At 54.2% G+C, this 24339-nt stretch overlaps 3 protein-coding genes across 4 annotated transcripts; 1 reads left to right on the forward strand and 2 right to left on the reverse strand.

The window, feature by feature from the left end:
- The first annotated feature begins 22 nt into the window (after positions 1–22).
- Positions 23–5435, forward strand: PCED1A (PC-esterase domain containing 1A). Of its 2 annotated transcripts, none has more exons than XM_062203949.1 (8): positions 23–406; positions 715–862; positions 1640–1719; positions 1822–2060; positions 2158–2248; positions 2427–2673; positions 4433–4708; positions 5060–5435. In XM_062203949.1, the coding sequence occupies exons 2-8, from the start codon at positions 739–741 to the stop codon at positions 5299–5301; spliced, it is 1299 nt and encodes a 432-aa protein (XP_062059933.1). In that variant the 5' UTR covers positions 23–406; positions 715–738; the 3' UTR covers positions 5302–5435. The 2 variants fall into 2 exon arrangements, with proteins under 2 accessions (XP_062059933.1, XP_062059932.1); XM_062203948.1 differs by having other exon boundaries at positions 24–406; positions 2158–2308.
- A 15319-nt stretch (positions 5436–20754) lies between these two features.
- On the reverse strand, positions 20755–21219 carry TMEM239 (transmembrane protein 239). The gene has a single exon (XM_062202300.1). It carries the CDS (start codon positions 21211–21213, stop codon positions 20755–20757), a length of 459 nt encoding a protein of 152 aa, XP_062058284.1. The 5' UTR covers positions 21214–21219.
- Positions 21220–21968: 749 nt separating this feature from the next.
- Positions 21969–22562, reverse strand: C10H20orf141 (chromosome 10 C20orf141 homolog). Its single transcript, XM_062202301.1, has 2 exons — positions 22297–22562; positions 21969–22206 (listed from the first exon to the last, which is right to left on the reverse strand). Exons 1-2 carry the CDS (start codon positions 22560–22562, stop codon positions 21969–21971), a joined length of 504 nt encoding a protein of 167 aa, XP_062058285.1.
- Positions 22563–24339: the final 1777 nt, after the last annotated feature.

A 24339-nucleotide genomic window follows, 5' to 3' on the forward strand; every position in this document is an offset into this window, starting at 1 on the left:
GCCGCTGCCGCGCCCCGCCCCCCGCGCCCGGGTGGGTCCGGCCCCGGCTCCCGCCCCGCGCGGTGGCCACCCCCGCCGCCTTGCCCTCCCCTTGGGCGTTGGGGGGGTCGCGCAGAACAGGACATGGGTGACCGGAAGTGGGCGCTGTGAGCATCGCCGTTTCGGGCGCCGAGGCCCGAGGCGCCGTCGGGTCCACCGCGACACACGCATGGAGAGCGCCAGGTCCCGGGCTGCGCGCCGACGGCCAGCCGGGACGCACGGGCTCTGCGGGCGGGGGCTTTGCAGAACCGACTGGCCTCCCAGGGTACGGGAACATGAGGGTTGGCCAGGAGCCCGCTGCAGGCGAGGCGCACGGCGCTCCGGCCTACTCTGCTAGCGACTGAACGGCGCAGAGCCCCGACACTCGGTAATTGGCGCGAGCGGGAGCGCGCGCATGCGCGGGCCGGCGGCGGGCACGTGGCTGGGCGCAGGGCGGTGCCGCGCGGGAAGCGCCTCAGTGCCCCCGAGGCCCGCGGACCCGTTGACCCCTTAGCTTTCGTGCCAAGCGTGACCGGAGGCGGCGCCACCATGGGTCCCCTCCAGCCGCTGCCTCCCGCTGGAGCTCTGAACAGCCCCGCAGGGGGCTGGCGTGGGTCTCATTTATATGGAGGTAGGCCCTGGGGCCGAACTGCGAGAGTCCCCGCCGTCGCGCAGCTTAGTGGCTTTTCTCCATAGCTCGTCGCTGTCGCTGGTGGCGGCATGGTCTTCTGTCTGAAGAACAAGGAGGCGCGCCGCCTGTCGCGAAGCGCCATGGTCCACTTCCAGGCCTCGGAAGTGCAGCAGCTACTACACAACAAGTTCGTGGTCATCTTGGGGGACTCCAGTGAGTGTCCCTCTAGGGCGACTCTCCCAGTTGTGCAGCTGTATCCTGTTCTGTATGTGCCGAGCCTTAGCCTCCGTTTCAGACCCCCTTCCACCCTCTGGACGGTTCTAGTCCAGTGGATTTTTTCGGGTCTTTTTATTCCCACACACCTTCTGCAGGTATCCCAGCAGATGTAGCTTGGGCAGTGCTCAGCCCCTGACAGTCCCCTGTAATTTCCCTCAGTGGGAGCGGAGGTTTGTGTTTGTGCCTCCCTGGAGAACTGGCCAGCTTCTGCCAGGTGATCGGAGTCACTGTATACTGGGTGGGCCCAGAGGGGCACAGCTAGAAGGAACAGAGCTGCCCCCCTCCCCTTCTGAAAGATTTATCCGAAAAGCGGACAGAGGGAAGGGGAGAGAGGGAGGGAAGTAAGAGGAGAGATTTTCCATTTGCTTGCCCATTCCCTAAATGCCCAGGTTGAAGCCAGAAGCCAGGATCTCCATCCAGGTCTCCCATGTGGGTGGTAGGGACCCAACTACATGGGTCATCAGCAGCCACCTGCTAGGTTCATTGTCAGGCAGCTGGATCAGGAGCAAGAGCAGGGCTCCATCCTTAACCCAGTAGCCACAAGGCTCGCCCAGTGCCTAGACTCAAACCTCATCATGTCTCCTGCCTCAGAGGCAACACTACACAGCGCTGGTGTTGGGCAGGCCAGTCCTGGGAAGCAGGGAGGCCTGGACTTGTGAGGGGCTGGGATGGGGTGAGGTCTGCCTCAGCCTTGGGGTCTCTGTCTCCCCACAGTCCAGCGGGCTGTGTACAAGGACCTGGTGCTTCTGCTGCAGAAAGACTCACTGCTCACAGCTGCCCAGCTGAAAGCCAAGGTGAGGGAAGACTAGTAGTGATGCCAGTGGTGGGTGGGTGCAGACCCCAGCCTGGCAGGATCTTCCTCCCTGGCGTGGGTCTGACTGGGGGGCGGGGGGCAGGGGGAGCTGAGCTTTGAACAGGACCAGCTGGTCGCTGGGGGCCAGCTAGGCGAGCTGCACAACGGGACGCAGTACCGTGAGGTCCGCCAGTTCTGCTCGGGTTCTGGCCACCACCTTGTGCGCTTCTACTTCCTCACTCGCGTTTACTCCGAGTACCTCGAGGACGTCTTGGAGGAGCTGACCTACGGGCCTGCTCCGGACCTGGTCATCATCAACTCCTGCCTCTGGGATCTCTCCAGGTTGGGGTGGGGAAGGGGAGGCACTGGTTGAGGGTGGAGGTACAGCTTAGAGGCTGTGCACCCCACGTTCCTGCCCACCCTATGCATAACCCAACAGATATGGCCGCTGCTCCATGGAGAGCTACCGGGAGAACCTGGAGCGAGTATTTGTGCGCATGGACCAGGTGTTGCCTGACTCCTGCCTGCTGGTGTGGAACATGGCTATGCCCCTGGGGGAGCGTGTCACTGGGGGTTTCCTCCTGCCAGAGGCAAGTGACTGGGGCCCCTTAGGATGGGGGGATGGTACAGAGAGCTGGTAGATGGGAGACCATCCTTCCCAACCTTGCTACATCCTGTGGCTCTTAGAGGCTGTGCTTTCACACCTAGCTGCAGCCCCTGGCTGGCTCTCTGCGGCGGGACGTGGTTGAAGGGAACTTCTACAGCGCGACACTGGCCGGAGACCACTGTTTCGACGTCCTAGACCTCCACTTTCATTTCCGGCATGCCGTACGACACCGTCATCGAGATGGTGTCCACTGGGACCAGCATGCACACCGCCACCTCTCACACCTGCTTCTGACCCATGTGGCTGATGCCTGGGGCGTGGAGCTGCCCAAGCGTGACAGTCCCCCCGGTGAGTCCTACCCCTAGGGGAGAGGGTAGTGATGCTGCACAGGGCTCAGAAATATCACAGGGCAAAGGGAGTCAAGGAGAGATGGGGTCCCTTTCAGAGCGGTGGTGACTCCTGGGTGCCCCTTCCTTATCCCCTGGGAATGGTTGGATCACAGGAGCAATATTTTAGTCTGAGTGCAAGTTCTGTATGACCTGGCCCTGTAGTCTCCTCTGTGCACGTGAGTGACCACGTATAGTGGCAGCAGAGATGAACAGGAAGTGGGGATATGGCGGGGAGGGGGGAGCAGGGCAGCCCCGGCAGTGTGGCAGAAGCAAGGAAGCCCATCAGCTGGGAGATGGGGGGTGCATGGTCAGCTGGAAGCTTCTTGAGTAGAGATGTAGGTATCCCGGGATGCTTTGGAAGGGTAGTTTCATTTGGGTGAGCTCAACAGACAGCATCCTAAAAGCTCCTCAGTCAAGTCTCAGAGTCCCCGTGGTCATGACAGGTGCAGCTCCCCTCTGCCCAATCTCGAAGTCATTGGTGGCAGCTTCTGAGGGCCCCACTCCTCCTGCTTGTTTGGAGGCACTGCTCCCCATCATGTCATGTTTGTCTCCTCTGCCTCCCAGTCCATGTATGCTCACAAAGGGCACATCATGGCTGGTGGTTCCGCTGACTGCTGCTCCCCTGTGTCACGTCCCCAGAGGGCAGCTTCCCTGCCTTGTTGATGGCTCAGCCCTTTTGGCTCCAGTGTCTGGCACTGGTGCTGTGCATGTGGTACCTGTGGGGTAAAGTGTGCTGAATTGGAAGCATCAGTATGACATAGAGGGTATGGGGGCCCAGAGGAACCAGCAATCTTGTAGGACTTGGTGGCCAGGAGTTGGAGCGTCAGGGAGGTGAATCAGGATTTTGATTCTATAATGCTCCACTTTCCTTATTTTTTTTAGATGAGAGAATTGGTCCCCAGCAAAGAGGGATTGTTAAAGATTGTAAGGCTGATTGGTGGTGGCCCAAGCCTTCTAAATCTCCTTGGAGCTACGGAAATTGAGGAAGGATTGATTTGGGGTGGAAGGCTGACTTGGAGAGATTGATTAGAGCAGATCTGTGTGGTAGTCAGTGGCACCCAAGAGAGGCGGAAGCAGAGGGCCTCAGCGTGAATGGTGACAGCAGAACAGCGCTCATATGGGTCAGAAAGAAGAGCTGCTGACGGCAGAGACAAAGGGAGGCAGAGGCCCTTCAGGGAGGCAGAGGCTGTTGTGACGTTCGGTGACTTGGGGAGAAAGGGGCTTGTGAACGTGGTTGGTGAGCGGTAACGATTGGTAGGACAAGTGTTGAGAATGTGGGAAAGGATTACAAGAGGCTGATGAGGGAGTGGGAAAATCTGGGCCAAAGGTTCCTTGTGGAAGTTTGGAAGGAAAAGGGGATTAGTGGGAGAAGGGAGTGGCAGGATCTTTATGTTTGGCTTATTTACCGGTCTGTGGGGGAGGAGCCTGGTAGAAAAACAGATCTGAAGATGCGATAGAACTGGGCCGATCCCGGCAGGATCTTTGCAGGGAGAGTGTAAGGTCAGAGCAAAGGTAGATCTGAAGGGCAGGGAAAAGCAGCACACCTGGGGCTTGGCCTGAAATGAGAGGGCATGAAGAAGGCAGGAGAAGGTTCTGGGCGTTCCGGCCTGTTGGCCCAGTTCTCTGAGAGGCGGAAGTGAGCTGTGGAAGTGTGGATGGCCAGAGTTCAGGGCAGCCTGGCTGCCCAGGCCTACCTAAAACAACCATCCCATTCCTAGACCCGTGGATTGAGGACTGGCCAGAGACGGATCATCCTTTCCAGGGGAGCCATAAGCAGCCCCCAGGCTTCGGGGAGCAGCTGGCCTTGCCCCTACCCCTGCCCTCTCCTTTACCTCCTCCCTTACCTTTCCCCTACTCCCTTCCTCAGCCCTTGCCGCCTCCCGTGTTCCCACCCCTGCCCCAGGATGTCCCCCTTTTCCCCGGCCAGACCTTCCCACCCCATGAATTCTTCAATTTTAAACCAATGGAGGACTTCTCGATGGCACCCCACTTAGGTAGGTGTCTCCACAGCTGCCCCCCACACCTCTCCCAGGCCCCCCTTGCACCTCCCTCAGCCCAGCCTCCTGCCCAGATGAACTGAGGAGAGTTGGGTAACCCCTTGTGCCCCAGAATTGGGTGTGGTTGCAGAAGTCCCCGATGTAGAACGGCATTGGAGACTAATTAATCAGGTTGTTACTCGTCACAGTTTCCCAGTCTGGAAGTCGGGGAAGTGGTGTCCCCCATTTTGCAGATGGGGAAGCTGAAGCCCAGAGAAACTTACCCTGGAGGACCAGAGTTGCCTGAAAACAGAGCTGTGTTTCCCCCTGGCCCAAAGCCCACTCTGAGAGTGACTGGTTCTTTTGTAGGATGTTGCCCTGGAGTGAACTTTGTGCCTGGCCTCCTGCCATCGCAAGTCCCTGGCCCCCACGGTCGGCAGCGGGGCCCAGTAGTCCACCGCGGGATGTCACGCTGTGTTTCCAGCAGCCCCTACCAGGTGCCGAGGATGGGGGTGCCCTGCAGGCAGCGGCTCAGACACTCAGACAAACTGATCCAAGCACACAAATTGGACAGACGGTCTGCTGCCCATTCTGGGACCTGGCCTGGGTAGCCTTGATCTTGGGCGGGACGAGCTGATGGCCCTGCAGGGCCTGCCTGGCACCCCAGGTGCTAGGCTGGGGTATCTGCTATGCCTGGCATTGTTCTTGCCCTTTGCTGTCACCAATAAAGGCATGAATGAACAGAATGACACATTCCTGTGTGAGGGAGTGCATCCCCCAAACCATGGTGTTAAGAGTTGTCTCTAGGTTCTCTCCAACCTTGGGCCTTTGAGCCTGCCCTATGTGAGAATCATTGAATGCTCTCTTCTGCTGTCTCACTCCTCTCCACTCAGCAGAACACAACATGTACTTAAGAAAGATCTGGATGGGGTCCCCTGTTTTCAGTAGTCCTTTGGGATTGGAAAAAAAATTGAAGGCTAAGTTGAAACTGTTAGTATTTTCTGTGGAATTTTGGGTCTGGCTACCTCCTAGTCTCGTGCATTCCTGTGTACACTCAGTGTTCCCCTCCCCGGAGAAAGACACAGGACTTATTTTGCATCATGTTTGGCCTATAGTGGACACTAAAAAGAAGCTGCCAAATCCCAGTAGAAACTGACTAGAAACCATTGTTGAATCGAGAGACTGTACAGTGGGAGCAAAGTGAACACAGAGCAGCTTGGTGGTGGTGGTGGTGGTGGTAGGAAGACAGAGGGAGAAGAAATCCAGGGTGAGTGCCGTGTTGGGGCTGGGGGGCAGAGAGTCAGGAGCTTGGCTTTGACAAGTGGCTCAGGATCCTACACAAATCATCTGTAGGGGGCTACAATGCAGGGTGAGGTGGGGGGGTGGAGCTTGGCAGTAGGCTAATGAGTGATGTAGGACAAAGAAGGTAACTCGAAACTCTTGCATTAACTCTCAGTACTTGTGAAATTTTACCCTGGCAAAGGACACAGCATCTCGCTAGAAAGGAGACAGAGCAGGAGGTCAGAACTGTCGGGTGTGGCTAGCAGTCTACTAGGCTAAATGTAAAGGAAAGGAAGCTGTTGACGCACACTGGTATCCAGGAAACTGGTACAGACGCAGTGAGTTAACAGTGACTTTGAGAGGAAGCCCAGTGCAACTGCAAAGACACCATCACAGAGCCCGAGACAAAAACGCTTGGTGATTTGATGTGGAAGAGGAAGGGAACATAGAAGGCTTTTTGTTACAGGACAATGTAAGATTTTAGATGATCTTTGCAAAAGTGGACTTTTTTTTTTTTTTTTTCCTTTTCATGAACAAAACCCTGTCCTTGGAGCAGCCCCTTCAGCTTCACCTGGCTTGCTCAGTCTTGTCACTGTGCCTACCATTCCTTCTCTAAACCCTTTTTATTCCAGTGTTACTAGAGAAAACTGTGTACCTGGACTGATTTGCCAGGAAAAGGAAGATGAGTTTCCCAGCCTTGCTGGGTCTCCTCTGTGGCTTGCCGTTCTCTTCTCCAAGAATCCCCCATCACCTTCCCTACCAGGCCTTTCCAAGGCTTTTCCCCCTCTCAAAACCCACACCCCAGTTCCAGAACTCTCTGTAGCAACCTTGAGACTGTTCGATGTGCTCAGTAGCCCCTCTTTATCTCTCTTTTTCTAATTTCTACCTCCACTTCCTGGTGGCTGGTGTCACCCACAGGTCTCATAGCCTTTATTCAGTGTCCCAACACCTTTTGCCCTTAATACTTTCCTTTATGTTTTCAGTCACTGAGGTAGCTTCACCTCTTTAAACGTAAAATTTATCCTAAGAGTAAAATAAAGGAGAGAAATTATTTTCTGTTTGTCATTGCGTAAGTGTAAAATACAAAAGACTTAAGAAGTTTTGACTCTATATTTTAGATTTTATTCAGTTATAACCAGGAAACAGGAAACTTAAGAATAGCCTTTAAGGCTGGTGCCGTGGCTTAACAGGCTAATCCTCCGCCTTGCGGCGCCGGCACACCGGGTTCTAGTCCCGGTTGGGGCACTGATCCTGTCCCGGTTCCCCCTCTTTCCAGGCCAGCTCTCTGCTGTGGCCAGGGAGTGCAGTGGAGGATGGCCCAAGTTCTTGGGCCCTGCACCCGCATGGGAGACCAGGAGAAGCACCTGGCTCCTGCCATCGGAACAGCGCGGTGCGCCGGCCGCAGCAAGCCTACCGCGGTGGCCATTGGAGGGTGAACCAACGGCAAAAAGGAAGACCTTTCTCTGTCTCCCTCTACTGTCCACTCTGCCTGTCAAAAAAAAGAATAGCCTTTAAGAAGTCATCACTTGTGGCCGGTGCCTTGGCTTAACAGGCTAATCCTCCACCTTGTGGTGCCGGCACACCGGGTTCTAGTCCCGGTTGGGGTGCCAGATTCTATCCTGGTTGCCCCTCTTCCAGGCCAGCTCTCTGCTATGGCCCGGGAGTGCAGTGGAGGATGGCCCGAGTCCTTGGGCCCTGCACCCGCATGGGAGACCAGGAGAAGCACCTGGCTCCTGGCTTCGGATCAGCGCGGTGCGTTGGCCTTGGCGGCCATTGGAGGGTGAACCAACGGCAAAAGGAAGACCTTCCTCTCTGTCTCTCTCTCTCACTATCCACTCTGCCTGTCAAAAAAAAAAAAGTCATCACTTGCATTTAAGTTGTTTCTGGGCCTTTGTTTTGAAACATGAAAATCTTATAATATCAGTTATGTGAGTCCACTATTTTATTTTATTTTATTTTTTTGGGGGACAGGCAGAGTGGATAGAGAGAGAGACAGAGAGAAAGGTCTTCCTTTGCCGTTGGTTCACCCTCCAATGGCCGCTGCAGCCGGCGCACCGAGCTGTTCCAAAGGTAGGAGCCAGGTGCTTCTCCTGGTCTCCCATGGGGTGCAGGGCCCAAGCACTTGGGCCATCCTCCACTGCACTCCCGGGCCACCGCAGAGAGCTGGCCTGGAAGAGGGGCAACCGAGACAGAATCCGGCGCCCCAACCGGGACTAGAACCCGGTATGCCGGCACCGTAGGCGGAGGATTAGCCTATTGAGCCGTGGCGCCGGCCTGTGAGTCCACTATTTGCTAGTTAAACACGACAGAACTTGGGGCTGGCATTGTGATATAGTGGGTAAAACTGCCACCTTGATGCTGGCATCCTATAAGGATGCTGGTTCAAGTCCTGGCTGTTCCACTTCTGGTCTAGCTCCCTGTTAATGCACCTGGGAAAAGCAGTGGATGTGGGAGACCCAGATGAAGCTCCTGGCTTCTGGTTTTAGCCTGGCCCAGCCCTGTTGTTAAAGCCATTTGAGGAGTGAACCAGCAGATGGAAGACTTCTCTCTGAGTCTCCCTCTCTAACTGATTTTCAAATAAATAAGTAAATTTTAAAAAAGGACAGAACTCGAACTTTATTGTCTGAAAAAATGTATTTGACATTTTCAAACCAGTTAGCAAGATAGGTTTGGTTTTTTTTGTTTTGTTTTTAAGATTTATTTATTTACTTGAAAGTCACAGTTACACAGAGGGAGAGGTCTTCCATCTGCTGGCTCACTCTCCAGTCGGCCACAACAGCTGGAGCTGTGCTGATCTGAAGCCAGGAGCTTCTTCCAGGTCTCCCATGTGGGTGCAGGGGCCCATCTTCCATTGCTTTCCTAGGCCATAGCAGAGAGCTGGATCGGAAGTGGAGCAGCCAGGACTCGAACCGGTGCCCATATGGGATGCCGGCACTGCAGGCAGTGGCTTTACCCGCTACGCCACAGCACTGGCCCAGTGAGATATTTTTACATTGATGGCTGCTCGTTCACAAAATCTTGGTGTTTTTTTCTTTTTAAAGATTTTTTTTTATTTGTTTGACAGGCAGAATTAGAGAGTGTGAGATCTTCTGTATGCTGGTTCATTCCCCAGATAGTCACAACAGCCAGGGCTGGGTCAGGCTAAAGCAGTTGCCAGGGGCCCAAGTACTTGGACCATCCTCCACTTCTTTCTCAGGCTGATTAGCAGGGTGCTGGATCAGATGTGCAGCAGCTGGGACTGGAGTGAGTGCCCACATGGGATGCCAGTCTCGCAGGTGGCAGCTTAACATGCCACAATGCTGTCCCAGAATCTTGATTTTTGAAGAATGGATCTGGTTTCCATTCCTTGTCAAATGGAGATAACCTAAAAGGAGTACAGAGGCATGGGTTCTTCACAGGGAAAACTCCCCCTTTTAGGAAAAGGAAAACTAGTAGAATTTAGAAGACATTTGACTCAGGAGCAGACACTGCTTAGCTGCTTGCCTCCTGTATCTGAGTGCATGGTTCAGGCCCTGGCTGCTTTGCTTCTGATCCAGTTTTGTGCTGATGGCTCAAGCATCAGTCAAGCATTGGGTCCCTGCTACCCACATAGGAAACTGGAGCTAACCTTGGGAAGTGAACCAGTGCATGGAAGATCTATCCATGTGTCTCTCTGCCTTTGCCTTTCAAATAAATTGAAAAAGATTTTTAATCTAAACTGGACATCTCCTAACGAAAGTAGGTAACTTGCCTTTTGTTACGTTGTGCAGTTCCTTGCATAGATTGCATGTTAATTTTAGTGTTTAAGTACATCTAAACATAATTGGTAAAGGCAGAGAGAGAATATGCCGATTGCAAGAGAATGAACCTGTTCTTACTTGAACAAACACAAACCTGTTTAATTAAAGTGTAATTGACACCCAGTAAACTAGCACACATTATAGCAGGTAAGCATACCTGTATATCTGTAAAACCATCATCACAAAGCAATGAAGTGCATCCTCTTGCCCTGCCCGCCGCCTCTCACATCTCCCTCTCCTGTTCCCAGGCAACCACTGATACTGACATGCTCTCTGTTGCTGAAGATAAATCTGCATTGTATAGAATTTTATATAAACAACCATTCAGTAGGTACTCTTTTTTTTCCATCTTGATTCTTTAATGCTGCTTAATGAATGGGATTAAAGGAACAACTGGGAATTCATCCAACTTGTGTGTATCAACAGTTCATTCCGTGTTTTTTTTTTTTTCATGAACTTTTTTAATAGAAAGCTTTTATTTGACAAATAAAAATTTCATAGGCACAACTTTTGGATTATAGCAGTTCTTCCCCCCATACCTGCCCTCCTACCCCCAAACTTTTATTCCGTTTTACAGCTAAGTTGTATTCTCTTTTATGGATGGATCTACCAACATTTATCCATTCACCCACTCATTCACTTTAAAAAATTATTCACTTGAAAGGCAGACAGACAGATTCAATCTTCTGTCTGCTGCTCCACTCTCAAAATGCCACAGCATCCAGGTTTAGGCCAGGCTGAAGCCAAGAGCCTAGAACAAATCCAGGTCTCCCATATATGTGGCAGGGGCCCAGGTGCTTGAGCCGTCACCTGCTGCCTCCCTGTTTGTGCATTAGCTGGAAGCTGGAATCAGAGTCAGCTGGAACTCAAACCGAGCCACTCTCATATGGCATCCTAAGTGACATCTTAACTGTAGCACCAAATGATTCTCATTTTTTAGTTAATTTATATACATGGCATAAGGTATGAGTCAAAATTTATTTTTGCATGCATATGCAATGGCTCTAGCATTTTTTGAAGATGACTTTTTCTCTGCTAAATTGCCTGTGTACCTTCATCAAAACTCGCTTGTCCACATATGTGTGCCTCTATTTCTGGACTCAACTCTCCCATTTATCTGTTTGTCTGTATGCCAATACTGCCAGTACCATACTGTTGACTGTAACTTTTATAATTCTTAAAATCAGATTGTGTTAGTACTTCAGCTTCATTCTTTTTAAAAAAATATTTATTTATTTATTTGAAAGTCAGAGTTACACAGAGAGAGGAAAGGCAGAGAGAGAGAGAGAGGTCCTCCATCCAATGGTTCACTCCCCAATTGGCCGCAATGGCCAGAGCTGCGCTGATCCGAAGCCAGGAGCCAGGAGCTTCTTCCGGGAATCCCATGTGGATGCAGGGGCCCAAGGACTTGGGCCATCTTCTGCTGCTATCCCAGGCCATAGCAGAGAGCTGGATTGGAAGTGGAGCAGCCGGATTTCGAACCGGTGCCCATATGGGAAGCTAACGCTTCAGGCCAGGGCGTTAACCCACTGCACTATCCTGTGGGCCCATTCAGCTTCATTCTTTTATTATTATTATTATTATTTATTATTATTATTTTTTTTTTTGCTAGGCAGAGTTAGACAGTGAGAGAGAGAGAGAGACAGAGAGTTATAGACAGTGAGAGAGAGACAGAGAAAGAGGTACCTCCTCCCGGTCTCCCATGTGGGTGCAGGGAACCCAAGCACCTGGGCCATCCTCCACTGCCCTCCCGGGCCACAGCAGAGAGCTGGACTGGAAGAGGAGCAACCAGGACAGACAGAATCTGGCGCCCCAAACGGGACTAGAACCTGGGGTGCCGGCGCCGCAGGTGCAGGATTAGCCAAGTGAGCCACGGCGCCTGCCCTGCCTGCCCATTAAAAAGTGTACGTGGTCATTAATAAAATGGACACGTTCACCAGAACTTGTCTCTGGTGCTGCTTGCAGAAGAACACAGTCGCTCCACCATCCCAGCTGTTTGGGCCTCACGGGTCGAGCTCAAAGGTAAATCTGACAAAAGATGTGAAAGATCTGTACACTGATAACTACAAATTATGACTGAGAGAAATTAAATACCTAAATAATGGGAGAGATATTCTTTATGCACGGGGTCAGATATGTGTCAGACATATTGTCAGAATGTCAGTTTGCCCCAGTTTGGCCTACAATGCAATTATGATCACAGTAAAAACCGCAAAGCTTTTGTAGAAAATAAAAAGCTGATTCTGAAACTCTAGAAACATAAAGGGACACAGAATAGCCAAATGACTCTGATAAAGAATGAAGCTGGGCTGGCCATGGCAGCCATTACGGGAGTGAACCAATGGAAGGAAGATCTTTCTGTCTCTCTCACTGTCTAACTCTGCCTGGCCCAAAAAAAAAAAAAAAAAGGCAGGCAGAAGGGGCGTAACTAATTCAGGGCAACACTAATTCTATAGGGTAGAACTGATATTGGTGCCGCTCTGCTTCTCCAATCAGCTTGAAGGTCACATAGCTAGGATAGCTTTCCAGGTGGTCCTAATGGGCCTGGGTCACACTGGGGAGCTGTTTACCTGATTGGCAATTACAGGGCCCTTTTCATCGAGTGGGGGTGGGGAAAAGTGCCTGGGGCTCCCACTGCCTGCCAGCAGTCAGGTTGTGGGGTCCTTCCCGGGTGGCATGGTGTGCCAAATGTCTTTCAATATAGTGGGATACTACACACTAATCAAAAGGGATGCGCTGGCGCTGTGGCACAGTGGGTTAAAGCCCCAGCCTGTAGCGCCGGCATCCCATATGGGCGCTGGTTCGATATCCTGGCTGCTCCACTTCTAATCCAGCTCTCTGCTATGGCCTGGGAAAGCAGTGGAAGATGGCCCAAGTCCCTGGGCCCCTGTACCCATGTGGGAGACCTGGAAGAAGCTCCTGGATCCTGGCTTTGGATGGGCTCAGCTCTGGCCATTGCGGTCATCTGGGGAGTGAACCAGCAGATGGAAGACTTCTCTCTGTCTCTGGCTCTACCTCTCTGTAACTCTGTCTTTCAAATAAATAAATCTTTAAAAAAAGTATGGAAAATATATTTGAAAAAAAATCAAAAGGGACAAGCTATTGGTAGGTGAATGAGCTGCATTAACCTCACAGACCAGACTCGAAAGAAGCCGGAGACAAGTGTGCATTTTCTTTAAATATTGATTGACTTGAAAGGCAGAGTTACAGAGGAGTGACAGACAGGGAGATCTTCCATCTGCTGATTCACTCCCCTAGACATTGGCAACAGCCAGGGCTGGCCAGGCCAAAGTCAGGAGCCAGGAGCTTCTCCCAGGTCCGTATGGGGGTGAAGGGGCCAAGTACTTGGGCCATCAACCTCTGCTTTTCCAGGCACTTTAGCAGGTGGATCAGAAGTGGCGCAGCTGGGACTTGAACTAGCGCCCATATGAGATGCCAGCATTGCAGGTGGCAGCTTAACCTACTACACAGCACCAGCCCCACAAGTGTACATGCATTTTTATGACTTTTGTTCCAAGTGATCTCAAGAATAGGTTAATCTATGGTGTTAGCTGTCAGAAAATAGTTACTTGGGGAGGTATTGATTGAGCTGGAACATAATGGAACTTTGAAGGGTGATGGAAAAGTTCTGTGTCCACCTGGGTGGTGGTTCCATGGATACACACATACATAAAGTTCACTGAGCCATATGCCCAGGATTTTTGTTTAAAGATTTATTTATGTATTTTAAAAGAGTTAGAGGGAGAGAAAGAGAGAGATATCTTCCGTCCACTGGTTCATTCCTCAGATGGCCACAGCAGCCAGCGCTGGGCAGGACTGAAGCCAGAAGCCAGGAGCTTCATTGGGGTCTCCCATGTGGGTTCAGGGGCCCAAGCATTTGGGCCATCCTTTGCAGCTTTCCCAGACACTTTAGCAAGGAGCTGGACTAGAAGTGGAGCATGGGACACAGGATGCCGGTGTCGCAGGTGGCGGCTTTCCCTGCTAGCCAACACTAGCCCTCTGTGTGTGTGTGCATGTGTGCGTGTGTATTTTTCAAAGATTTATTTTGAAAGTGTTACAGAGAGAGAGAGAGAGGGATATCTTTGATCTGCTGGTTCCCTCCCCAGATGGCTGCAACTATCAGTGCTGGGTCACAAGCTTTGCAATTTTGCATGAATGCAAAGTGTGTCTATGAATGATATGTCAAATAAAAGGAAATCAGGACTTTTTTTCCCCAGGAATGCTATTAAATGTAGTTTAATATTGAAACATAAAAACTCTTTAGTAAAAAATAATTTACACACAAAATAAAGCAGAACAACCTAATGGTCCTCATAATACATAAAGAAAAAGCAGTTTTATCATTCAACATCTAATCATGATCAAATCTTCAGTAAACTAGTCATGGAAAGGAATTTCCTTAACTAGATAAAAGCTATACTGTCAAAATATGCAGTCACCTATGTAATTCTTTTTAATTTATATATATACACACACACACACACACACATATATATATATGAGATTTATTTGAGAGACAGAATTGCAGACAAAGAGAGAAACAGAGAAAGCGGTCTTCTCTCCAGTGGTTCACTCCCCAAGTGGCCACAAGACCCAGAGCTGTACTGATCTGAAGCCATGAGCCAGGAGCTTCTTCTTGGTCTCCCACGAAGGTGCAGGGGCCCAAGCACTTGGGCCACCTTCCACTGCTTTCCCAGGCCACCAGCAGGTAGCTGGATCCGAAGTGGAGCAGTCAGAATTTGAACCGGGGCCCAGATGGGTGCTGGTGCTGCAGGTGGAGACTTAACCCACTATGCCACAGCTCTGGCCCCTAATTCTTTTTTTTAATTTGAAAGACAGAGTGACACAGGGGAAGAGTGAGTGAGCTTGCATCCAGTGTTCACTTTCCAAGTGTCCACAACAGCTGGACCTGAGCCAGCTCCATCTGGGTCTCCCACATGGGTGGCATGATCCTAAGTGCTTGGGCCATCTTTGGCTGCTTTCCCATATGCATTAACAAGGAGCTGGACTGGAAGTGGAGCAGCTAGGACTCATACCAGTACTCAGATATTAGATGCCAGTGTTGCAAATGGCAGCTTAACCCTCTCACCACAATAGCAACCCCTGTGAAATTCTTAATGGTTGAATCTTAGAGACAACATCTTTTTAATCCGAAGCAAATAAAAAGTTTCTATGGGGATGGGTGTTTGGTGTAGAGGTTAAGACCCTGCTTGGGATGCCCCTTTCCCATTTAGGAGTGCCTGAGTTCAAGTCCAAATTCCACTGCTGAGTCTAACTTCCTGTTAATGTACCCCTGGTGGTTTGGTCCCACCATGTGGGAGACCCAGATGGAGTTCCCCACTGCTGGTTTAAGGGTATTGGGGGCATTTGGGGAGTGAATCACTGCATGAGAGATCTCTCTGCCTTTTAAATAAAATAAATGCTTTTGTAAAAATGCCTGTGAACAATTCCGTACGCTATTGTCTGAGAAACCTCACTTTCACAGAAAGGTGAAGAACACACAGGAAAGGTCCCTATCCTGATATCTTTTATCTACTTAAAAATTTTCATTTTATTGGAAAGGCAAAACAACACAGAGAGACAGAGACACAGATAGCTTCCATCTGCCAGTTCACTCCCCAGATGCCCACGCAGTAGGCATGATTGTGCCAGGCTGAATCCAGGAGTCTGGAACTCAGTCTGGATCTCCCATGTGGAAGGCAGGGACCCATGAACTTGAACCATCACCTGCTGCTTCCCAGTGTTCCCATTAGGCCGGATGCTGGAGGGGAAGCAGTGTAGTCAGGATTGGAACCAGGCAGCCCACGGTGGGATGCCAGGGACGTGGGTGCCCCAAGCAGTGTCTTAGCTGCTGAGCCGTACAAACATCTTCCCCTGGCTTCTGGATGGATGTGGTCTCCTTTGGTTAGGGAGCTTCATAACCTTCATATCACTTACAAGTACTTTGCAAGTAAACACGTCACATGTCAGTTTTTAAAAAATGGTATCTGGGCCAGCACTGTGGTGCAGCAAATTAAGTTGCCGCCTGCAGTGACAGTTCAAGTCCCCACTCCTCCACTTCTTCTTCTTCTTTTTTTTAAGATTTATTTATTTATTTGAAAGTTACTGAGAGAGAGAGAGGTCTTCCATCCTCTGGTTCACTCCCCAATTGGCGGCAACAGCCGGAGCTGTGCCATCCGACTCCAGGAGCCAGGAGCTTCCTCTGGGTTTCCCACACAGGTGCAGGGGCCCAAGGACTTGGGCCATCTTCTACTGCTTTCCCAGGCCATAGCAGAGAGCTGGATCGGAAGAGGAGCAGCCGGGACTCAATCTGGCGCCCATATGGGATGCTGGCACCGCAGGCCGCGGCTTTACCGCCTACGCCTCAGCGCAGTGCCGCCCCCCCCCCCCCCCCGCTCCATTTCTGATTCATTTCTGATCCAGCTCCTTGCTAAATGCATCTGGGAAAGCTGCAGAAGATGGCCCAAGTGCTTGGGCCCCTGCACCCTCGTGGGAGGCCCAGATGAAGCTCCTGGCTTTGGCCTGCCTGGCCCAGCCCTGGCTGTTGCAGCCATCTGGGGAGTGAATCAGCAGATAGAAGACCTCTGTCTCTCTGCTCTCTATCTCTGCCTTTCAAATAAACGAATCTTTTAAAAATTATATTTTTGAGTTAGACTTTTTTTTTTTTTACCTTGAAGACACAGGCCATAAAGGTTGGCAGAAACAGCAGATGTTACGTCGATTTTTTATTTTTCAAGATAGAAAACACTTGAAGGACTCAGTGTAAAGGAAGCAAGAGTCACTTCCAGACTCCAGATCCAGACGCCTGCTCGGCAAGGACAGTAAAATAACTTGTCCAAAGTTGACTGCACCAGACCCTGACAGACCTCATAAAGGACAGCTCTTACCACGCGGGGCTGGGCTCAGCCCTCTGTCCTCTCCGGCTCTGCCCTCCAAGGAGGGGCACGGGTCTTTGGGCGGGAGACCCAGGGCCAGGCGAGAGGACGCGGGAAGCTGCCTCTGCCTGGTCCCAGGTGCGGCCCCTCGCTGGGGGCGCCGGTGTCCCAGCGGGCAAAATCCGGGCCAGGGTCTTCTGCCTCCGCTTTCCCGCCGAGCCCGGCTCTTCGTGGGCACCCGCGATCGCCGCCAGGGGGCGCGCCTTGCCCGGTCGGCCGCGGGTCGGAGAGCTGAGATTCCCGGCGACAGCGAACGCTCGTGGACCGCTAGCCCCTTCCCGGCACAGATGCCCACGGCCCTCCGACCCAGGGCTGGGCTTGGGCATTTCCCACCCAGCCTCAGGCCCTCGCCCGCCACCTGCCGTATGGTCGACGCCCTCGAGCCGTCACCCTCGCCCCTCTCGGTGCACCCGAACACGGGGGAGAGAGCATTGCCCCCAGCGCCCCGCGTCCCGCGGCCAGCCTCAGGGCCCCGGCGCGGGCGGGGCTCCTCCGCCGCGATCTGCACCCCAGCCTCGTCGGAGCGGTTGCCTCAATGCGCACCCTGCCTCTGGTCCTTGGGCGTCCTTCCCCCCACCCCCGCCCCTTCCTCCCCTGTGGCGGCCGCAGCTCCCGCCCAGGAGCCGCTTCTCCGCTGCCTCCAGCCTCCCTTTTCCCTGCACCCACTAGGCTGGGGGAGAGCGCCCCGCGCGGCTTCTTGCATCCAGGGGCCCTTTCCACTGACCGGCCACCTTCCCCCACCCAAGCCCGCGTTCCCCAGGACGCCCCAGGACCAGGGGCGGGGCACTGAGGCGCAGGCACAAGTGTGCGGGGGCGGGAGGGGGCCTGTCTGCCTCTTGTTCTTGGGGGAGGGCAGCCTCCCGGAGCGCTCCCTACTCCTGCGTATTCCCCAGGTCGTGTTAGCCGCCAGGCCCCACGAGGCTGACTGCTTCTGCTCCAGTCCCCGTTGCTGGGTCTCCACTGCCCCCCCCCCCCGGACGTCATCAGAGTGGGCTGGGGGGCGGGGGCAAAGACCCCACCACCTAGGTGGCGCAGGCTGAGGGGACGGCTGTTCCTCCTGGCCCAAACCGGAAAGTGTCCCCAAGCTTCGGGAATCCTATTGATACCATTTGTCCCCTCTCAAGACCCCTTACTTTATCCTCTCTTATCTCTAAACCCTGCACCCACTTGCCTGTCCCTGGTTGTCCATTCCATTCTGTGCATCTTTTGTTTTTATGTGTTCTTGAACAAAAAAAAAAAAAAAAAAAGGAAGTGTCTTGTTTTTCTGGCATGCATTTTAAGTTCCTACAAAAGGAGTTATGTCGCTTCTTCTTGCTCAATTCTCAGCTTCTAAGACTGGTCACTTCTGATTGCTGCTTCCTCTCCCTGGAGCCCGTGGTGCAGGTCTCACCCTTCCCGCCCCCTGGCCCCTCTGATAGGTAACAGGTCTGGCCTGACACCAACATCCTGGGAACTTGTTAAAGGGCAGAGTGACTCAGCAGGTGTGGGGCAGGGCCCGAGGGTCCGCGCCTCGCAGCAGCTCCCAGGAGATGCCTTTATACTGCTGGTCCTAGGACAGCTGGGGGAGCAAGGCCCTCACAGGCTCAGAAGATGTCACCGTGGCTTGCCTGGTCCTTTGATAAATATTGCCAGTCTGCTGTCCAGTCTGGGGCACCGGCAGGGCAGGAGGGAGGAAGGCCTTCTCATTGCTCCTGCCCTCAGCCTGCCCCACCCCCACCCTTCCCAGTGCATCTGATCTGGGTCAATATCTCTCCTCTCTGCCTTAACTGGGATGGCCCTGAGCCTGCGGGGTGCTGCCCTAGCCAGGAATGCACAGTGACGGCAGTGATGTGTCCGGGCCAGGCTTCCCAGTCTCCAGTCCCGCCACCTCTCGGACAGGAGCCCTTGAGAGCAGGCACTGAGAAGCTGCTGGATTTCAGAGTGCTCATCACTTTTCCCTCGAATGGCCTGTGAGAGTGCACTAGGATTCAGGTGGCCTGGCAGGTGGCTGTCTGGAGCCTGGCTTCTCCTGGTCACAGCATGGTCTAACGTATGGTGCTAGGGCCCAGACCTGGCGCTTTCCTGCATGCCACTAGCCCCGCAGGGGCCCTAGAATAGCTGTTCTTGCCTTCGTTTTACCCACGAGGAAAATGAAGTTCAGGAAGGTTTAGCAATGGTGGTCAAGACCGCGGAGCTGGAGAGTGACCACATCAGGGGGCGGCCACTCGGTGCAACGGTTAAGGCGTCACTGGGGACGCTTGTGTCCCATATTGGAACGCCTGTGTTGGAGTCCCAGCTCTGCTCCCAATTCCACCTTCCTGCTAATGCATGCCTGGGAGGCAGAGGTAATGGCCCACGTAGTTGGGTCCCTGTCTCCCATATGGGAGACCTGGATGGAGTTCCCAACTCCTGGCTCCAGCCTGGCCCAGCTCCAGCTGTGAGCCAATGGATGGCGCTCTCTCTCTCTCTCTGCCTTTCAAAAAAATAAATGATAATAATAAAGAAAGTAATAAAATAATGAAAGTAATAAAATAAAGCCACTATTTTGGGTTTAAACCCAGCCTCAGCTGATACACCAAAGTCCCAGCGCGGAAGCCCAGCTATACCGCCTACATGTCCTATCTTGCCCTCGTTCAGCAGGCCGCATTTCCGGGAAATTTGCAAAGAAACAAGGAGGAAGGGCTGGTTCTTGAGTTTCAGGCACTAATGCTGGAGACATGTAACCGGTGGCACGCAGGGTTATGAAACTCTAGCGAGTGGATTCTGGCAGAAATGAGCCAGGATTCCAAGGCTTGCCCCTAGGGCTTGAGAATTTAGCCGGCAAAAAGAGCAGGGCTTTGAGACTAGAGATTCGGGAGCACAGAGTCGGGGTTCGGGACTGGGCAGGACTTGGGGAAGGTCGGGAGTGGAATGGGGGTCAGGCGGGTAGTCTGGGCTATCGGTGAAGTTGTCTATCCTGTACCTTGGTTTTGTCTGGAGGAGTCAGCAGCCTGTGTCCATGCCTCAAGGCCCCTGTGAAGGTGCTGTGGGCAGCTTGCTGGGTCGGCTTGGGAGACTCCCTGCACAGTGCTTTCCCCACTCGCTCAGCTCTGCAAGCATCGCCTGGCACCAAGCCCCAGGCCCAGGCATTCCACAATCAGAAGGGTTCAACATCTGCCCGTGTGTACATCTGTTCCACACCTTCCAGCCTCTGTGTGCCATTTCAGGACCAGAATCCTACCCCCTGAAATCCTAGGGAACCATCCTCCTCCTTCCACGGCCTTTGGGAAAGGCCAACATGTTCTCAGAGCTGAAAACATGGTGCAGCTTTTTGGTCTTTACCAAGCTCTTCACAAGTAGCTGCTGCTCCATTCAACAACCTCGTGACAGAGTTGGGATCCACTTGGCACTGAGGCTCCAAACAGTCGGCCAAAGCTGCACGCGGGGTGGGTGGGAGAAACAGGATGCTCATTTTTTTATATCACGTCGTGGAACTCTTGGAAAGTAGGTAGGTCTCTGAGAATCTTACTGCTCTGATGGGCCCATCTCCCAGACTTGGCGTTGTGCACTGAGGCTGGAGGCAGGAAGAAAGTCGGGACAGGGGGTATGCTTGGGCAGAGAGGCCTGGGCGTTGAGTGAGGTAAGGTCTCGCCCAGCTCCTAGCCAAGCCCTCTTCCAGCTGGCTTTTTGTCAGCAGGGCTCTTCTAGGAGCCTGCTGATCTCCCGGAGGTGGAAAGAGGGGATCAGTGGGACAAATGACAAGCCTGGGGTGCCCAGGTAGCTGAGCGACTAGGACAAAGAGGTGCTGCCAGTTGCAAAAGAGGCCTCAGTGGTGTCACCCCACCCAACATGGGTGCTCTTGGTGGCTTAGCCAAGCTCTGCCCCTGCTAAGCCATCTGTCTTGTCCCCTCTGGCCCTCACACCGGGTACCTGCAGCATCGGATTGAGGAAGGTGCCTGAAGATCAGGTGCCCCGGCCCACACTAGGGACTAGGGGGGCTTGGGGCCTGCCGTGGCAGGAAGGCCCTGGTCCCACTGCCCTCCTCCACCCCGGGGACTCAGGCCGTGGGCCAGGGCTCAACAGACACAGGCAGCGGGATGGGGTTGCCCTTCTATTGGTCTAAGTCCTGAGCGTAGCCTGGGTGAGTCATGGAGGTGATGAGGCCCACGAGGCTCAGCAGCGTGGAGAAAAGCAGCAGGAAAGAGGCCGTGAAGAGTAGGGCGGGCAGGGCACTGAGCACCAGCAAGAGGATGGCCGGCAGCAGGTGGCTCCACACTGTGGCCACGACGGGCCACAGGGAGCCCAGCAGGTGGGAGCCGGTGGTGAACAGTGCGTGGCACAGCATCAGTGCCAACAGCAGGTAGAGTATGCCCTCCAGACCCCACAGCACACGCTGCAGGGGCTGCCGCCAGCCGGATGTGGACCACCACTGGGCCCAGCTCCGGGGCACGTGGCATGCCCACCAGCGCACCCAGCCCTGCCGGGTGACCCAGGCCGACCAGGGCACCGCCGGCTGCGGTCCCTCGCCGGCCCCAATGGTGTCTGTTTCCACTCGCGGCGGCTGCATCATGGCTGGTGCACCTGCGGGAAGGAGCAGCCCTGGAGCCTCAGCACAGGCTGGGGTGCAGGTGCACCAGGGTGGTGGGCTGGGACTCTGAGCTGGGGGCTGAGACTTACCTCTGGGCAGAGCCTCCTAAGTCATGTTGTTTGCTGCTGCTACACCCAGGACAACCTGGCAGCCGGACCGGAGCCCCTGCTCTCACCCATCCCCACCCTCCCCAGAGAAGCCCCATTGTGACCCGGGCTGGGGTGGGGTCCCGTCAAGAGAAGAGTCACTGTAAGGTGTGAGGCTCACTTGAGTCCTTCTCCATGGACCCTCCAGGCTGGCAGGGAAGTCTGATGGGCACCGCAGATGTAGCTTCTTGGACTTCCTTGTGGGAAGCCCCATCCCTGCCCGGCTCCCTCTCCCTCCCCTGCTGGCTGACACCCAGCACCTCCCCCCCTCCCCAGCCTCCTTTTAGTCTTTCTCTCTGAAACCTCATTCCCTAGAAACACAGCGGAGGCCAGAATGGCTGCTCTCAGCCCACACACCCTGAGATGGCCTCCACACCCTGCCCTGGGCTTTCTCTCTCGGACCCCACCGCCTCCAGCAGCCCCAAGACTCAGACCCAAGGTAGCCACTACCTAGGGTAGGAGGCTGCAGGTCCTCGAGGTTGGGGCTGGGAATAAGGAGGTTTTCTTGCCCCGCCCCACCTGCTCTCCAGCCCAGGATGGAGGCGAGGAGGCCTGAGGAGGCAGGATGGACACTGTATTTCGGGAGGGCACTCAGGCCCAAGGGTGGAGGCAGAAAGCCAGGCCCAGCAAGGCCAAGGGCAGACCATGGGCTCCCAAGAGCAGCCCCAGCCCCATGAGCAGCAGGAGCAGTGCATTCTGGGGGCTGAGCTGTGCAGGGGCTGGCACCATGGGGCAGAGGGGAGACTCTTGCTGCCCTGGGCCCTCGCCTGCCCCCTGATTCTGGCCCCTGATGAGAAGTCTGTGCTGTGGCAGGGTGCGGCCTGCAGGCCTGTGGAGAGAGAGGGTGGCAACTCAGAGAGGTCGGCCAGCCCCTGACCTGCCTGCCTGCCCACTCCTGCCAGGGCTGCTGTCCACTTACCTGTGGAGCAGGTCAAAGGCCAGGAAGCAGAGCAGCAGCAGCAGCAGCAGCAGGGCCGGGCCGGCCATGGAAAAGATTGCACGAATTGTCAGCCCCAGTGCCCCCAGCCCTAGGGCACTGTCCAGGAGCCGGGCCTGGCTAGGGTCCCAGGAGGACACATGTGCACGTGCTGCACCACTGGGCCCCTCCCCAGCACCCAGGCCTCTGGGAGAGACAGGGAGTAGAGCTGGGAGGGCTTTGGGCCTGGGTAGGCAGAGCTGGGTCATGGAGGGTGATAGAGGTGATGGGAAGGGCTGGATGGGAAGGAAGAGAGTAGAGGGGTGGGAGGGGGTGGGGCCTTGGCAGACACTGAAGGGTGAGCTCAGAGAGTGGGGAGCTGAGCTCCTCAGGAATCTCTCCCTCCCACACACCCACCCACCAAGTCCTGCTCAGCTCCTCCCACTTTGCGGCCCTCCCCCCCCCCCCCCCCCCCGCATTCAGCGGACTGCATAGCTGGGCCATTGTGACCTGTCGCCAGGTAGGCCCCAGGCACAGGGAAAGGGCCACTAGGGTTCCGGCTTCTTCAGCAGCTGGTGGGCTCGTGGGGCCGAGCCAGGGCGTCAGCCGTTTCTGAGAATAAGGATCCCCCTCCTGCCTTTGCTAAGCCTCTGCCCTCCCACGAGTGGGCAGGACTGTGTCAGGGCGGGGGGGCCGTCTGAGGGAGGAAGGGCTGCCTTCTCCCTGCACGCTCCTAGAGCTGTGTGGTCAGGGCAAGGCAAGCGCTGTGTCCCAGTTCCCTGCCTGAGAGTGGGGCGGGGCCTGTGGGGGGATTTTTCAGGACTGCAACCCTGGAATGCAGAGACAGGCTCTGCCGGGAAGCAACCCGGCGCTGGGCTCCCGCCTGACTTCCTTGGGGTCGGGGAAGGAAGGACTGGCAGGTGTTCAAAGTACTCTAGTCTGTGGGAGGCGTTACGGATGCTGGAGTTCCAGAAGTGGGGTAGAGGATGTGAACCTTAGAGGGCTATGACATAGTAACCCAAATGGAAAATTAAGGGTATCCCATGCAAGGGACTGGCTATGGTTTTTGAGTCCCGGAGGTTTGGTCTTTAGGGTGTGGCAGTATTGGGAAGTGGTGGCACCCTCAAGAGGCGGGGCCTTGGGCTGGATATTTGGCACAGAGGTGGTTAGGACTCCCGCATCCCACATTGGAGAGCCTGCATTTGTGTCCCAGCTACTCTGCTTCTGATCCAGCATCTTCTAGTGCATCCTGGGAGGCAGCAGATGATGCTGTAGCACTTGGGTCCCTGCCTCCCACGTGGGAGACCCACACTGAGTTCCAGGCTCCTGACGTCAGCCCGGCCCAGCCCTGGTCGTTGTAGGCATTTGGAGAGTGAGTCAAAAACCGGACGATCTTTGTCTGTTGCTGTCTTTCAAATAAAATGAAAATAAATATATATATTTTTTAAAAAAGAAGTGAGGCCCTTAGGCCACTGGGGACACTGCTATCCCAGGGAAAAATGGTCTCCTGGAGTGAGTGCTCTGGGAGCCAATGGCTACACAGCCTGAGCCTGAGCCTGAGCCCCTGGCTCCCTGTTTTGAGATGTGTTTGCTTCCTTCTACAAGTGCACTGCTATCTGCTGTGGGGCCCTCGCCAGAGCCTTCACCAGGCTGTTTGGATTTGTAGCCTCCAAAACTGTGAGCTGAACAAACTTTTTTTTAAAGATGTATTTATTTATTTGAAAGTCAGAGTTACACAGAGCGAGAAGGAGACAGAGAGGTCTTCCATCTGCTGGTTCACTCCCAAGTTAGCCATAATTGTGCTGATCCAAAGCTAGGAGCCAGGAGCCAGGAGCTTCTTCTATGTCTCCCACATGGGTGCAGGGGCTCAAGGACTTGGGCCACCCTCTACTGCTTTCCCAGGCCATAGCAGAGAGCTGGATCGAAAATGGAGCAGCCGGGCTTCAAACCAGCGCCCATATGGGATGCCGGCACTGCAAGCAGCAGCCTTACCCACTACGCCACAGCGCGGGCCCCTAAACAAACTTCTTTATAGCTAGCGTGCCC

Source organism: Lepus europaeus, chromosome 10 (genome assembly GCF_033115175.1).
Source record: "Lepus europaeus isolate LE1 chromosome 10, mLepTim1.pri, whole genome shotgun sequence".
In the NCBI taxonomy this organism is placed as follows: Eukaryota; Metazoa; Chordata; class Mammalia; order Lagomorpha; family Leporidae; genus Lepus; species Lepus europaeus.

What these genes read in the sequence shown, in the direction of transcription:
- TMEM239 (XM_062202300.1), bottom strand. Translation starts at nt 21,213, where the DNA reads ATGATGCAGCCGCCGCGAGTGGAAACAGACACCATTGGGGCCGGCGAG.
- C10H20orf141 (XM_062202301.1), bottom strand. Translation starts at nt 22,562, where the DNA reads ATGACCCAGCTCTGCCTACCCAGGCCCAAAGCCCTCCCAGCTCTACTC. An exon ending in GCCTTTGACCTGCTCCACAG is followed by an intron (nt 22,207 to 22,296) that starts GTAAGTGGACAG and finishes CTCTCTCCACAG; the next exon opens with GCCTGCAGGCCGCACCCTGC.
- PCED1A (XM_062203948.1), top strand. Translation starts at nt 739, where the DNA reads ATGGTCTTCTGTCTGAAGAACAAGGAGGCGCGCCGCCTGTCGCGAAGC. An exon ending in GGGGTTTCCTCCTGCCAGAG is followed by an intron (nt 2,309 to 2,426) that starts GCAAGTGACTGG and finishes TTTCACACCTAG; the next exon opens with CTGCAGCCCCTGGCTGGCTC. An exon ending in CAAGCGTGACAGTCCCCCCG is followed by an intron (nt 2,674 to 4,432) that starts GTGAGTCCTACC and finishes TCCCATTCCTAG; the next exon opens with ACCCGTGGATTGAGGACTGG.